We start from the raw sequence: 15,047 nt of genomic DNA on the forward strand, positions 1-15,047 counted from the left end.
AAAATAAATGAATGGGACTACATCAAACTTAAAAGCATCTGCACAGCAAAAGAAACCATCGACAAAATAAACAGGCAATCAATTGAGAGAATATTTTTGCAAACAGTGCCTCCGATAAGGGGCTAATATGCAAAATATACAAGGAACTCATATAACTCAATAACAAAAAAAACAAAAAACCCAATTGAAAAATGGGCAGAGGGCCTGAAGAGACATTTCTCCAAAGAGGACATACAAATGGCAAATAGACATGAAAAAATGCTCAACATCACTAATCATCAGAGAAATGCAAATAAAAACCACAATGAGATATCACCTCACCCCAGTTAGAATGGCTATCATCAACAAGACAAATAGTAACAAGTGTTGGAGAGGATGTGGAGAAAAAGGAACCCTCATACACTTTTGGTGGGAATGCAGACTGGTACAGCTGCTATGGAAGGCAGTGTGGAGTTTCCTCAAAATATTACAAACAGAATTACCACGTGACCCAGCAATCCCTCTTCTGGGTATCTACCCAAAAAATCTGAAGACATTTATCCATAAAGACAAGTGTGCTCCAATGTTCATTGCAGCTTTATTTACGGTGGCCAAGACATGGAAACAACCAAAATGTCCTTCGATAGATGAATAAAGAAGTTGTGGTATATATACACAATGGAATACTATTCGGTGGTAAGAAAAGATGAAATAGGACCATTTGTGACAACATGGATATATCTTGAGATTATGATGCTAAGTGAAATAAGTCAGACGGAAAAATACAGAACCATATGATTTCACTGATACGTAGTACATAAACCGAAAACAACAAAAGAACAAGACAAACAACTGAAAGAACAAAACTCATAGACATAGACAATAGTTTAGGGGTTATCAGAGGGTACGGGGGGAGAGGGGCGCGGGGCTCTGGAAGAGGATAAATGGGGTCTAATATATGGTGATGGAGACAACTGATTCTGGGTGAGGTATCAATGTGAGATATCATTACAGAATTGTACACCTGAAATCTATGTAACTTTACTAACAATTGCTGCCCCAATAAACTTTAAAGAAAAAAAAATTGGACATGTAAGTTTATTTTTCAAAAAAAGTTATACTTCATTCAAAGATATCGTTAAGAAAGTAAAAAGGCAATTCACAGGCTGAAAATATGCGCAAGTCATATACCTAATAAGGGCTTTGTATCTAGAATATACAAAGCATTCCTGTAACTTCTGTTGTATGAATACAAATTATAATTTATAATACAAATAACAGAATTTAAACATGGGCAAAAAATATGAATAGATATCTCACCAAATAAGATATACAAATGACCAATCAGCACATAAAAAGATGCTTAACATCAACTAGTCATCAGGAAAATGCAAATTAAGACGACGAGATGCTACTCCACTGAGAATGGCTATAGTGAAAAAAAAAAAAAAAGTTACCATGTGACCCAATAATTCCAATCCTAGGTATGTGCCTCCCACTAAATGGAAACATACGAGCACAAAAAACTTATACATGAATGTTCACAGCAGCATTATTTACAATACCCAAAAGGTGGGAACAATCCAAATGTCCAACTAAAGAATGGATAAACAAACCAGGGTCATATAATGGCATATTATTCAGTAATAAAAAGGAATTAAGTACCAGTATGAACTACAACATGAATCTTGGAAACATGTTAAAAGAAACCAGTCACAAAGGGACCCATATTGTATGATAAAATTTCCTATGCATATGAAATGTCCAGAACCAGCAAATTCACAGTATGAAACAGAAAATAGATTTGTGGTTGCCAGGGGATAGGGAGATGTAGTGTGACCGCCGACAGGTAGAGGGTTCCTTTTTGGGGTAATAAAACTGTTTTAAAATTAAGGTTATAGAGATGGTTGAACAATTATGTGAATATACTAAAAAGGTACATGCACTGAACTTCAGTTTTAATGGGTGGATTTTATGGTGTGTGAGTTGTCTCAGTAAAGCAATTTTTAAAACACACAAACAACAAAGACCTCATCTGAAGGTCTGAAAAAAAATGTTTCAGTAACAATATTTTCCAAAATATTTACTTATCCAGAAAAACAAAATTTTATGGCTCAATTTTTTGGCTTTAGTGTTCTCAGTTACTCTTAAACCTACCTTTCCAAATTCTATTAAATGCATTACCATCTTAAATTAAAAATAATTTTGAAAGGACTGAGTTAAAAGTAGGGGTTTTAACCCTCACTGGGGGTCAGAATTACCTGGAGGAACTTTAAAATTAACAATGACGATGACCCCACCCCCTGTAGATTTTGATCCAACTGGTCGAGGGAAAGACTCCCGCAATATTGTTTTTAAAAGCTTTCCCATATGGATGTAAGCGTGCAGCAGAATTGGGAACCACTGGAACCACTGATTAATTCAACAGTATATGAAATCATATTTTAAAAATCTTTTAGGTGAAGGCAAACCTTTTCTTAGGCAAAGTAAAAAATACATATTTAAGAAAAGCTTGTTTCTAATTGTACAACCATATATGAAAAGCCACATAAAACACAAATTAGTCATAAAAGCAATTATTTAATTGAAGCTATAAAAAAAGGCAATATAATTGATACAGTAATTAGGAAACGATATTTAGCATGTTTCAAGATTTAAAATAGGAGCAGGACACTTTACAAAAAGTTGTGTGGCAAATAAAATTCTTAAACTCTAAGTAGAAATGTAACATTACAGCATATCTTATAAAATACAATGACAGAAATATAAAAGAACTATGTGTGCTCTAAGTCTGAAAACTATCATAATGACCAGATGTTTAGGTTTACATTTACAGTATGGGTATGGGAATCATATTACTAAATACATCTGCCAAACCAATAGGGAATATTTTCCAATTAACCATGAGTGGTGTCATCTTCCACAAAGTCCTTGGCCATCTCTGCTGTGATCACATCAATATGACTAACCTGAAGAATAAATGTTAAAAACAAAATCTGTTAAATCTTAAAGAAATGTATCAGTGTTCCCACTATTAGGGTAATATTTAAAACATACAGCCAGCCTATTACCTATAAATTTTACTTACCAAGTCAAATGATTCTAAAACTCTGACTTATAAAACCTTTATAATGGTGTTTGTTCAATGTGTAAGTTTAAAAATATTCTGCATTTTACACTCTTGAAGATTCAGACAAAAACCTGACCCAGCACATTTTTGTTCAACCTTTATTATTTTGCTATTTCAAAAAACCATTAAGGCTTAAAATACCGGGAACAGCTGTGTGGTCCATCCAAATACAGAGAGTGCCCAAAAAATGTATACACATTTTAAGAAAGGAAAAAACTGTATTAAAATTGTAATACAATGAATGACGCCAGCATTCATTTGATTAACATCATCTTTTGAGTGAATGTCATACTACACATTGCTACCATAATCCAACTTCGATTAGTTGTTGAAAAGTAATGAACAGTAATACACAGATAACATCTCTTAAAATGTGTACATTTTTTGGCACCCCCAGTATAAATGAATGTACAAAACTGTTAAAGACTGTACATTAAATAAGCACTAAATAGACTAAATAGGAAGATACTGTCTCTTACTGCCAATGAAGACAAAATCAATGCAATGAATGCCACACAAAAATTGCTAAACTTCATAGGCATTTGAAATAAATGTTTTTTCTTTACAAAGACATTATCAGATAAGCAACAACTTTCTAAGTTTTCTTTCATGATTTAACATAAAGTAAGAATTCAACAAATATAATGGATTACATATTACATGAACTTAAACTTCATGTAAAAAAATTTACCTTGTTTCTGAACTTTACACCGTAGAATTTATCAGCTGATTCAAGCAGTTCAGGCCTAAAAGTAGTTGTAATAAATTGAGCATGTACAGCAAGTTCCATTATCATATCTGTAAAAAACAATAAAAATACTTGAATAAAACTCTTTTCTCAGATCTCAAAATTTAAAAAAGCAACTATCTACTTTTAATCTAAAATTCAAAGTAGTCTGTGACTATTTTTCATGCATGCCCCTACAAAAATTACCAAGTTGATTTCTTAAATTAGGGATAAATCTTTAACCCCAGTATCTTAAAACTTCTAACACTGCATTAGAAATTATGTCAAAGTAAGATAAGTTTTCTGACACAAAATAACAAAAGACAACCTTCCTCACTACCCACTCCCCCAAAGATCTTTTGAACTTACTAAAGATCAGATACAGGTATTTTTTTATTAAAGTTTATTGGGGTGACAATTGTTAGTAGTTACATAGATTTCAGGTGTACAATTCCGTATTACATCCTCTATAAATCCCATTGTGTGCTCACCACCCAGAGTCAGTTCTCCTTCCATCACCATTTATTTGACCCCCTTACCCTCATCTCCCACCCCCTCCCCCCTTACCCTCTGGGAACCACTAAACTACTGTCTGAGATACAGGTTCTTTGTTAAACACAGAATCAACATTATGACACAGGCTACTCATACATTAAGAAAAACAAGATATAAAATGAGAGACTTCTGTATAGAAGTTTAAGTGAAGTAGGATTTTCAATTGATTCAAAGAATTACATTTATTTCTCATAGAACTAAACTTTGTAAATTAGTCTAATACTAAATTTTTAAAAACCTATTAAAAGAGAAGTTGTATGGACTGAATACATGCCCCGTCTATTCCCCCCAAATAGCCCAGGCAACAACGAATCACTATGAAAGAGGTGAGCCACCATTTTTAGGCAAGTCTTCCCTGTTACGTACAGAGCGCAACCCGTACCTGACACAGCCTTTCTGTGCTGGGCATCCAGCGCCTGGTCGATCTCATCAAACAGGTAAAACGGAGCTGGGTCACATTTCTGAATGGCAAAAATCAGAGCAAGAGCCACCAAGGATTTCTGTCCACCTGAAAGCTGTTGCATTTCTCTCATTTCACCTTGTTTGCCTGTAAATGACACCTAAGAAAACATTTGCATTAATATCCTAAAGGGGTAGAATCATCATCACGTCTTCCAATTCAACTGCACACAATATACAATTTTGATTTGCAAAATAGTCTACAAATTCTACTAAGGTAATCGCTGAGGAAAACTGGATGTAAAGGTATTTACCCTAATTCCAACTCCAGTGAACTGGTCAACTGATGGGACACTGCTTTGTGACCCAGAACCCCTCTCACTTTCACCACTGCCTTCTCCTTCATCCTGAGACTGACTGCCCTCCACATCTCCTTTCTTCATCACCAAAGTAGCTTTGCCACCAGGTACTAACTTCTGGAATACTTCGCTGAAGTTCTTGGATACCTTAAAACAAAGAAATACATACAACTGGGTGTCAATTTGAATATAAATTTTGCTTAGGTGAAATAAATAAGGAAGCAAGGTAGGTAGTCAATTCGAATATAAATTTTGTTTAGGTGGAATTATACACATTACGGCTTAAAACAAAGACAAATATTTAAAGGCAATCAGAAGTATTTTTTTTTAAATCTTAAGAATAACAGACTGGATCCTTTTAAGAGCTGTGTAAAACATTCCAGTTACTATATTAGCAACCTATACCCTGGATTTATTGATACGTATTAGATCCACCTATCAGTGGAAAAAAGGCTTTAAAATCTTTACAAACTGAACAATAAACTGAATAGCTAAAGCTTTTGTCCTGTGTGTGTGTATTAATTAAATAGAAACATACCTGTTTGAAAGTTAATTGAATAGCTTCATATTTCCGAAGTTCAAGTACATTCATCAGTTCCATGATTGATTTGTATCCCCTATCCAACTCTTCTTGTCGCTTTATTAACTTTTCTTTCTGCTCAGAGAAATTTACAAACTGATCTAAAGCTTTTTTGTTAACATGGCTGTACTTCTTCAGTTCTGTGTTGCACTGTTCAAGCTTTCGAAACAACTATAAAGGGAAAAAAATGCATACATAAATTCACCTATAGGAACATTTGAAATGAGATTTCAAATTTAAAACCAAGATTTACCTGTTTGAGGCTCAGTGTTTGGTATTTTTCAAATGCTTCTTGGGGAAGTGATCCAAGTTCTCGAATTTTCTTCATACACTCTTCTTTCTTCTTCAGTAGCATGCCTTGTCGATTTGTCATTTTTTCCAGTTCTTTAGTATCATGATTTATAGCATCCATGTGTTCTTTTTCCATATTTTTCCAGCGCTCCATACTCTTCTGAAGCTCCTTAATTCCAGCTTCTGTTTTATCAATGGAATTGTCTAAATCTAAAATGTGGAAAAAACCAAGTTAGGCCATAATACCTATTTTACTAGCCCCCGTGTTATCTGACCAAAGATTTTATTTTAATGGTCAAATCTATAAAAATAAATAGGCTTTTTCGATGTTTAAATTTTACTGTGAAATTCACAAAACACTTAATTCAGGACAAAATTAGGAGTTTACACTAAAGTCACTCAAGTATAGTTCTTATAACTTAATGTTTATGTTCACAAAAAACAAGAAATTTTCTTCTCAGCAACTAGGTGATAAGAAACTTGATTCAGCCACTTAATTCTTCTGTCAACAAAATTAATTTACAAACATTTCAATAAAACAAAGATTACTATTTACAATCACCTCCCAAACTCCATTCACTATAGTTTATGATGATGAAAAACACACAAAATCATTAGTTGATGCTTTTGCCTATTTGGATATTTAATTTTGTAGTAAACAATGTTATAAACTGAATGAGCTAAATTTAACTTTTACTAAAAAAAATTTTACTGAATAAAAATTCACCTTCTGATCGTGCCATAGTATCTTTTACTCTTTTATTGATGGCTTCAAGTTCTGAAGTTGTAGCAGTGAGAACAGTACCCCCTTCTGTCTCTCTCAGTTCATTAAGTTCCTGCAATACAAATGGTATTTGAGAATTAAACCACAAAATATGAATTTTGTTAGTTTCAAAATGTTACGATTACCAAGTTTCTATAGCTGCTATGTTTGAATAAATATTCAAGAAAATAAATTTCATATAATTGCAAATACTTCAAGTATCCATTAATGGGGAAAAATTAATGATATAATTAGTTAAAAATGTCTCAGCATCTGACAATTACTGAGAAAATATTAATAACTTTTACTACATAACTAGAATGTGCCAGGATAATCATACAAAACAAGTATTACTGTTACGCTTATTTTACACGGGGAAACGGAAATTTAGAAATAGTAAATGACTTGTGCAAGATCATACACCAGGGGGCAGTGCTAGAACTCAAACTCAAGGCAGGTGGTCAGACTGCTGGTCTGTCCCCCAAGTCCAAGCTCTCATATAAGCACTTTCAAAAGGTTACAGTCATCAAGGAACTCTCAAAAAAGAACATACCTGTTCTACTTGGTCCAAGCGTTTTCTCAAATTCTCATTGAGATAAGTCTCTACTCGAGTAATAATACCTTCTAATTTAATTCTTTCATTCAGCAACTGTCTGTTTTCCTAGAAGAAGAAAAGTATTCGTCTACGTAGGCATGCACATTTCACAAAAGGAATGCTGTTAATCTGCTGTCATCTCCATCACATGTTCAAGTGAGCCGAGATGGAATTTTATATACTTCTAAAAAGTCCTATATTTTCTTCATTTTCTCTCTTCAGAATGCTAAGGTTTTGTGCCTTGGTCTTTTAAAAATGAAGATTTCTTGTATAACCCTAACATATACAGAATAGTTTAGAAAAACTTATTAAAACCTTACTTTATTTATTCTTACAGATTTTATAAGTCAGAGTCTCATTATTATATTTTCTCAATATTCTTTCACATTCCTTTATTAGCAGGAAAGACATTTTTCACAGTAGCCAGTAATCAATGAAAATTTGTCTGTCAGTTGTGTACTTGCCTGCTGAAGTTGACGTATTTCATCATTCAGTGCGTCTACTCTCTTTTGATCTTCCAGACTAAGTTGAGAAAGCAAATCAGTTCCCAGTTCTGCTTTCAATGATTCTCTGGTAGACTCCATAGCATGTAAACTAGCCTCCAAACTTTGTAAGCTACGTTGCTATAAGAAAGATTACTCATTTATTAAAAAGTATTAGTCACTGTATTGATCATAATAGCGAAAAATTGGAAACAATTGATAGTTGTATCAAAGTGAGCTACATAATATCAACTCGATTAAATATTAGGTATCCATTAAATTTGGTAACTACAACTATGTAGCAACAAGAATATTTATGATGCAGTGCTATGGAGCTGTGTGGAACATATTCCATGATCAAACTATATAAAAATCTTCATACATATTCATAAGAACAAAAAGTCGCTAAAATGTGTGAGGGTGATATAATTGTGGGCAATTAAAAAAAAAAATGTTGTTTTAGTACTATTTATGTACCAAATTAACAGTACTGCCAAACAGCTTCACATTTATTAAAACCAGTATGTATTATCACTTTTAACAGCAGTTAAGTTTGCTTTCTACTCATTTTATTACTCTGAACACAATGCAATACTGAAATAACTCCATAAACAGTACTTTACAGACAAAAATGGTTACTGAAAAATTACTACAAGACAGTACTATTATGCCACAGTTCAAAATGCTTATTTGTTTAATGAAGTTGGAAAGTCTGAATGTAGCCTACAAAAAGATACTTTGGGTACCAATCATTGGTATAAGTGTGGTATAAATGTATATATCCAAAAAAGTATGGGACTAAACAAAAACGAACACTGAAATCGAAGGATAACCTATATAACATATGGTCCACTCAATTCTATATAATTAAAACATCTGTAACAAAAGGCATACTTACGAACCTTCGGCATAAAGGTTTTCTCTGACTGCTGCCTCTTCTCTTTCAGCATTTTCATTTCTGATAATATGCTATCGCGAGATGCTTTAAATTTCCTTTGCTGAGTCTCTATCTGCTGCATTTGGTTCATCAGCTGATCAATTTCATTATTAATCCATATACAAAGCTAAGGAAAATTCTCTCCAAGTTGTAAATACACCTTATGTTGTAAATTCTTTTCAGTTCTTATAAACACATTTTGTATCCCCCTTGTTCTCTTTATGCTTAAATTTAAGTCATTTCCTCAAATCTACGGACCATAACAATGCTGAATTAAATACTACACTAATGGTGTTCACCTCAATTCTCATTCAGAATAACATATATACTATTTTACTAATAGCTGTAGTAATCAATTAATCAACATTCTCTGGAAACCCTATAGAAAGCTAAATGAACTGAAACATAATAGTATTTTTAAAAATGTTTTCATACAACGAATATTTACTGTGTAATCTATTATGCTTAAAGCCTTGTATAAGGGACTTATGTAAGAAGAGGCCTTGCCATGTGGAAGAACAATTCCACCTCACTGGATTATGAAATACGGAAGGTTGGTGCATGCTGTCAATATCCTTTTTCTTAGTATTTCACCATGCTTTCTTAGTGCTAACATCTGCCAAATTTGGGCAGTTCTTAAAGTGTGCTATGCAGATTCCTGCAAAGTCAAAACTAAGATGTTTATTTCTTTACCTTTTCCTCTGTGCTTCTGCTTTCACTGACAGCACAAAGGCTATAAAGTCGTATTTAAAAAAAATTACCAGTTTCAATTAAAAACATCCTAATGAAGCAGCAAAAATGATTATCTTATTTTTACTACACATACCTGTATTTTTGTGTGACATAATGCAAAGTGTACATAAAGCACTTTTGCCTTATACCACTGTTGCTTTAAGAAAATGCATAGACACAACTTTTCAATGGTTGAGCTGAACTAACCATTAATGGAAAACCATTTGAAAGAACTGCAAGAGAACTAAGACTTCGATTGTGACAGCCACTTCCTCCACTAATACTAAGGCTAAACCAAACACTCTAAACATAGTAAAAATGAATGGACATTTTCAACCCTTACATATTTAACTTCTGTGCAGTATATAGCATTCCTGATACTCCCCACCCGTCTTCCTTAAAACACTATGCTGGTTTTCCTTCCAATTTCCTGACCAATCGTCCTCAATCTTCTCTGTAACCTTAAATTTTCAGTGTTTCTTGAGTTTTTTTCTCTCAGAAGTAGGCTCACTGCTATTAGCTATTCAGAAGCTAAGCAAAGGATCAAAGCTAAAATAGTTTTCAGTTTTCCTGTCTTCAGAAGTTAGACAAACAATATAAGCTCTGTGCTTAAAGTCAAAGTAAAAACACATGGAACTCCTCCCCGCCGTACGTATGAGAAAACATACCTAACATGCAAAAGATTATATATTCCAACCAAAATGCAGTTTTTTCCACAATAGCATAAGACAAAAAGATATTTTCAATATTCCTGCGCAGGTTTTCATTGAGCTTTGCTTCAAGCTCACCTAGTTCTTCTTCTGCTTTTCTAACATCTTTTTGTAGTTCGAGTCTAGACTTCCTTGTGTCATAATAACCTCCAGTTAGAGCACCCCGATGACTAACTTGGTCACCTATAAACAAAACATAAGAAAGGTAGTAATTCTGTATAACTACTTTGCTAAATTGACTTATAATCCTACAACTAATCTAAAGGCTTTATTTAATGAGAAAAAGAATTTGAGCTACTCTGAAAAAATTCTGCTAATATTAAAATTTGCATTTAAAACATGTACCTTCTAGGATATGAAAGACAGTATGGGGAATATAACCAATAACGTAAATATTTTGTAGAGTGTCAGATGGGCACGTCTTATTACGGAGACCACTTGGACTGTGTAGATGCCTGACCACTGCACTGTACACCTGAAGCTGAACAATATTGTATGTCAACTATAATTTAATATACATATAGTCACAGGATATGGAGTACAGCATAGGGAATAGAGCCAATGGAATTGTAATAGATATATATGATGTCAGGGGGGCAATAGATTGGGGGAAGGGTTATCACTGTGAGGGGTGAAACGTCTGTTACATTGTTTTGTACACCTGAAACTAAAAAACAAAAACAAAAAGAAAACAAAAAGAAAACCAAGAACAAAAAATAGTGTACCTTCTAGGTGAGCCTGAACATCTGCCAGTAAAGAAAGATGTGCTCAAGACTCATGGAGACATGTCAACAGGACACAGAACCTAGCTTGGAATTCCCACTGGCCGTATTTGGAAAAATTTGAACATCAAAAATAATCGTAACAATGTGGTGACACATTGAATAAAAAAGAATCCATGAATCACAGTGATATTTAAAAAAAAAAAGGAGAGCGCTTTCTTTATAGAAGAGTGACATCTAATAAACACAGAAGCAATGACAGAATTTAAAAATCATCATTTTGAAACCCCTACTATATTAACTGAGTCAGGGAAGGGTCAGCAGAAGGATGCTAAATCATTGGTAAAATATGATATTCACATATTCTTCAAGGATAATGCCACATGTCATTTATTAATTACAAAAGGGAAACAGCTTTATACCTGAGAGATTTGCTACTGGTCAAACTTAGCATCACTAACAATGAGACACATTATGTGATACGATAAGTACTTATCACTCATGCCAAGAATGTTTAACCTAAATCTAACGATGGGGAAGAAAGAATACAAATCCAGAAAATGGGACATTCTTTAAGAAAGTAAGTTCTGGGGGTAGGAACAAAAAAAAAACCAGTCCTATATTGAAAGGATCTAAAGAGAAGACTCTGCATGCATCCTTGATTGGATCCTGGATAGAAAAATATTTTGAATATGGTGATCACTTCATAAAGTGTATATAAATGTCAAATCACTATGTTGTACACCTGAAAACTAGTATAATAATATATGTCAACTATAACAAAAACGTAAAAAAAATATTTTGGGACAATTGAAACAATTTGAATGTAGACACTTTTTAGATGATTATTATGTTAATATTAAACTTCTTAGGTGTAACAATGATACTATAATTATAAAAGAGATGGGGGGGGAGAAGGGGCGGGTTACCTTCTTTCATCAACACATAAATTATAAAAACAAGGAAAACACACAAAAATGAGGGCAGGCGAACCTATATACCAGAGCTTCTTAACCTGGATTCCACAGATAAAATTCAGGAGATCCATGACTTGAGTGGGAAAAAAAATTACATCTTTACTTTTATACTAACCTCAAATGAAATTCCTTCCATAATGAATGACAAGAAACATAGCATTATCAATACTTGTGACTTTGTTACTAAGAGAAATAACAGCTATTTTCTACCAGATAACATTTGTCACCAATCTCAAAAAATAGTTTACATGCATCAGTTACTTCAAAATTATGACTTACTAGACCTACTACTAAATCTTGTTGAATATGTTAAGCATAATTATGTCATATTTTTTAAAATGTTGCAATAACCACGCAAATTTGCTAATTGGTGTCTTTTTTATGATCCAAGGTATTTTATGCATTTAAAAACATTTTGAGGAAGGATCCATATACTTCACGAAAAGAGTACTTGATCCAAAAAAGTTTAAGAACTCCTATTACAGACCAAATGATTACACTTAAAGAGACATCAACTAAATATAAAGTGTGGACTGTTTGTATTCTAATTTGAATAAACCAACTATTTAAAAAATGAAGAATAACTGGACATGAATTTTCAAATACTCTCAAACAAAAATGGAATTTATCTGTTCAAAGCTAAGAATTATTATTACAAACCTTCCAGGGTAATGCAGTCCATAGTGAAAGCACGGGCCAACTGGGTTGAAACTTCCATGCTACGACAAATAAGTGTTTTTCCAAACACATGTTTGAAGGCCTTGTCAAATCTGGGATTGTACCTCAATTTACTTATCATAGGAATAGCATCCTAAAAATGAGTATTTTATCATCAAGCAAAAGGATAACAACACAGTTAATTAAAATGTGTTAGCAGAATTATGAATTACATCTTTATGAGACAGAAATAAACACAAATGCCTTTATATTTCAAAACTATTTGTTTTTATACTGAAGAAGTTAGAAAAATCATTCTACTGAAATATCCTGGAAATTGTACTTATGTAAAATCCCGGTTTTCAATAGAGCACAGCAGTAAAAGAGCTTAGTGGCTATGGAGCCAGACTGCTCAAATTCAAATCCTAGTTCCACCACTTATCAGATGCGTGTTCTAACTGATAAGCTGCTTAACTTCTCTATGTAAGTTACTTCCATTTACAAAACTGCAATAACAGTACCTTTCTCATAAAGTTAAGACTAGACGAATTAACACATGTGAAAACACTCAGGATAGCAACTGTCACATAAAAGAGCAAAACAAATGTAAATAGTATTTCCTCAAAATATTTTTATTTTATATTCAAAAAAAATCTCTTCAAATAAAATTTATTTTCCCCCTTTCTTTCCTAAACTGTTAGAGCAAGATTTTAAGAATTTTCAAAGTAGGAAATAAATCCTATATAAAGAAAAATGCAATATGTTAAGCTTAAATTAATAATTATAAAAAGAACGCCAATATAAGCAGCATGCAGGACAAGAAACAGAACACTGCTGACAGAAGCCATGAGTGTGCCCCTTTCCTAATCAGATAGTGACTACCTCCAGGAAGTGACCACTATTTTAACTTTTGTGATAATCACTTTCTTGCACTTCTTTCTAGTTTTATTATCCAAGTTTAGTGGGGTTTTTTGTAGTGTAAAGGGAACCACATTACATGCGTTCTTTCATGTCTCGCTTCATTCACACGTCACATTTGCTCATGCAATCAATTTCTCCTCCCCCAAACTTCAAAGATAATTTGTAGATTTAAAGAAAAAGCTGGACCTCTGAGAAGCTTATAAGCTTCTCACTGTTCCACTTAAATTGCTGATTAAGTCTCATAGGGTTTCAGCTTTAACCTCACAGGATAGTAAAAATAGTTGCTATATAACCATGAACATTCTGAAACCAAATACCTCAAAGCAATCACATTGTTTTCAAGAATGGTGTCTGAAAAATTTTTAATTCATTTAAAAGTATACCAGCTAGTGACAAAAGCAACCTTATGCTTTTAAAGCGTATCATCTTGTTTGACATTTTAAATTTAAGTTACAAGCCATTTTAAAAAATATATTCAGAAAACTTATGAAGTTTCACTTTAAAAGACAGTTCCTCAGGGAATTCTTCTCCAACACCCTAACCTTAATTTTGTCACCCTTGGATACCGTCTCAAAGCATCCTGCACTTATGTATTTTAACACTGCACATTTTCAAAAATTTCTTTCATGTTGTGGCTGTGACCTGTTATCCCCACCCCTCAATGACTGTGCTCCAGGGGAAGAAAGGCATGTGTGTCTCACAAGCCAGGGAAATTCCAATGTATAGTGTCTGTGCACTAAGGATGCACTAAAACTATGAGAAAAAGTAACTTATTGAAAGAAAGATCTTAATATACACCAACTCACATTGGTTTCAGGATAGGCAGTATCCCTTACATCTAACTTGTTAAGAGGCAGAAAAGTGACCTCTCCAGGAAGATTCATTTTATTAAACTCCATCAAAATCTTCGTACTGACTTCATCTGAATCAACAATATGATAAAATAACCTATATGTAAAAAGAACAAGACACATTCTTATTGCTAGACTTTAAAGTGCTTGAAACATTTAAATAAACAATTCACTTCCTTTCTATCCAATCCAATGGGGAGGGGGAGAAGAACTACTTAGAAAATTCAAATGGAAAAGAGAGAAAGCTCAAAAAGGGAAAAGTCGTAGCTTCTACAGTTGGAAACAAATAAATACTTGGTGTCTACATAATTAAAAAATTAAGTAACTGAGGATACAAGATAATGGGAGACATATTGTATGTACTAAAACTATAAGTTGTTTCTTACTTATTCTTATTCTCTTTCCTTTAAAAACTAAAAATATCAAGCAAACAGTCTCACCTGTTTCCAGCAGTGACTTCCACACATGTGTAGAAGGCAGGCTCACATTCAAAGTTATTCATCACGATGCCATGATAGCCATTTTGAACATGCTGGTTTATTCCTTTTCGACGAAAATGGTCTAGCACTTTGTTTATGCTGTCTATTCCATTTAAAATGGCCTGTTTAGAAGTGAAAAATATTAAAATAATTTGCAGTGGAACTCTTGCTATTGAGAAATAAGTCCATTACTATAATACA

At 33.3% G+C, this 15,047-nt stretch overlaps 1 protein-coding gene across 1 annotated transcript in view; it reads right to left on the bottom strand.

The window, feature by feature from the left end:
* Nucleotides 1–559: 559 nt before the first annotated feature.
* The window catches only part of SMC3 (structural maintenance of chromosomes 3), a 33,942-nt gene continuing 19,454 nt past the window's right edge, over nt 560–15,047 (bottom strand). The window contains exons 16-29 of the mRNA XM_081074944.1: nt 14,808–14,968; nt 14,323–14,464; nt 12,599–12,749; nt 10,270–10,422; nt 8,763–8,914; nt 7,843–8,001; nt 7,337–7,444; nt 6,748–6,856; nt 5,983–6,230; nt 5,688–5,900; nt 5,105–5,296; nt 4,774–4,951; nt 3,801–3,907; nt 560–2,948 (exon numbers count right to left, since the gene is read on the bottom strand). Coding sequence (XP_080931070.1) covers nt 2,877–2,948; nt 3,801–3,907; nt 4,774–4,951; nt 5,105–5,296; nt 5,688–5,900; nt 5,983–6,230; nt 6,748–6,856; nt 7,337–7,444; nt 7,843–8,001; nt 8,763–8,914; nt 10,270–10,422; nt 12,599–12,749; nt 14,323–14,464; nt 14,808–14,968 — 2,145 coding nt within the window. The 3' untranslated portion in view covers nt 560–2,876. The remainder of the gene's footprint in view (nt 2,949–3,800; nt 3,908–4,773; nt 4,952–5,104; nt 5,297–5,687; nt 5,901–5,982; nt 6,231–6,747; nt 6,857–7,336; nt 7,445–7,842; nt 8,002–8,762; nt 8,915–10,269; nt 10,423–12,598; nt 12,750–14,322; nt 14,465–14,807; nt 14,969–15,047) is intronic.

The sequence above is a fragment of the Rhinolophus hipposideros genome, assembly GCF_964194185.1.
Source record: "Rhinolophus hipposideros genome assembly, chromosome: 15".
Taxonomy (NCBI): domain Eukaryota; kingdom Metazoa; phylum Chordata; class Mammalia; order Chiroptera; family Rhinolophidae; genus Rhinolophus; species Rhinolophus hipposideros.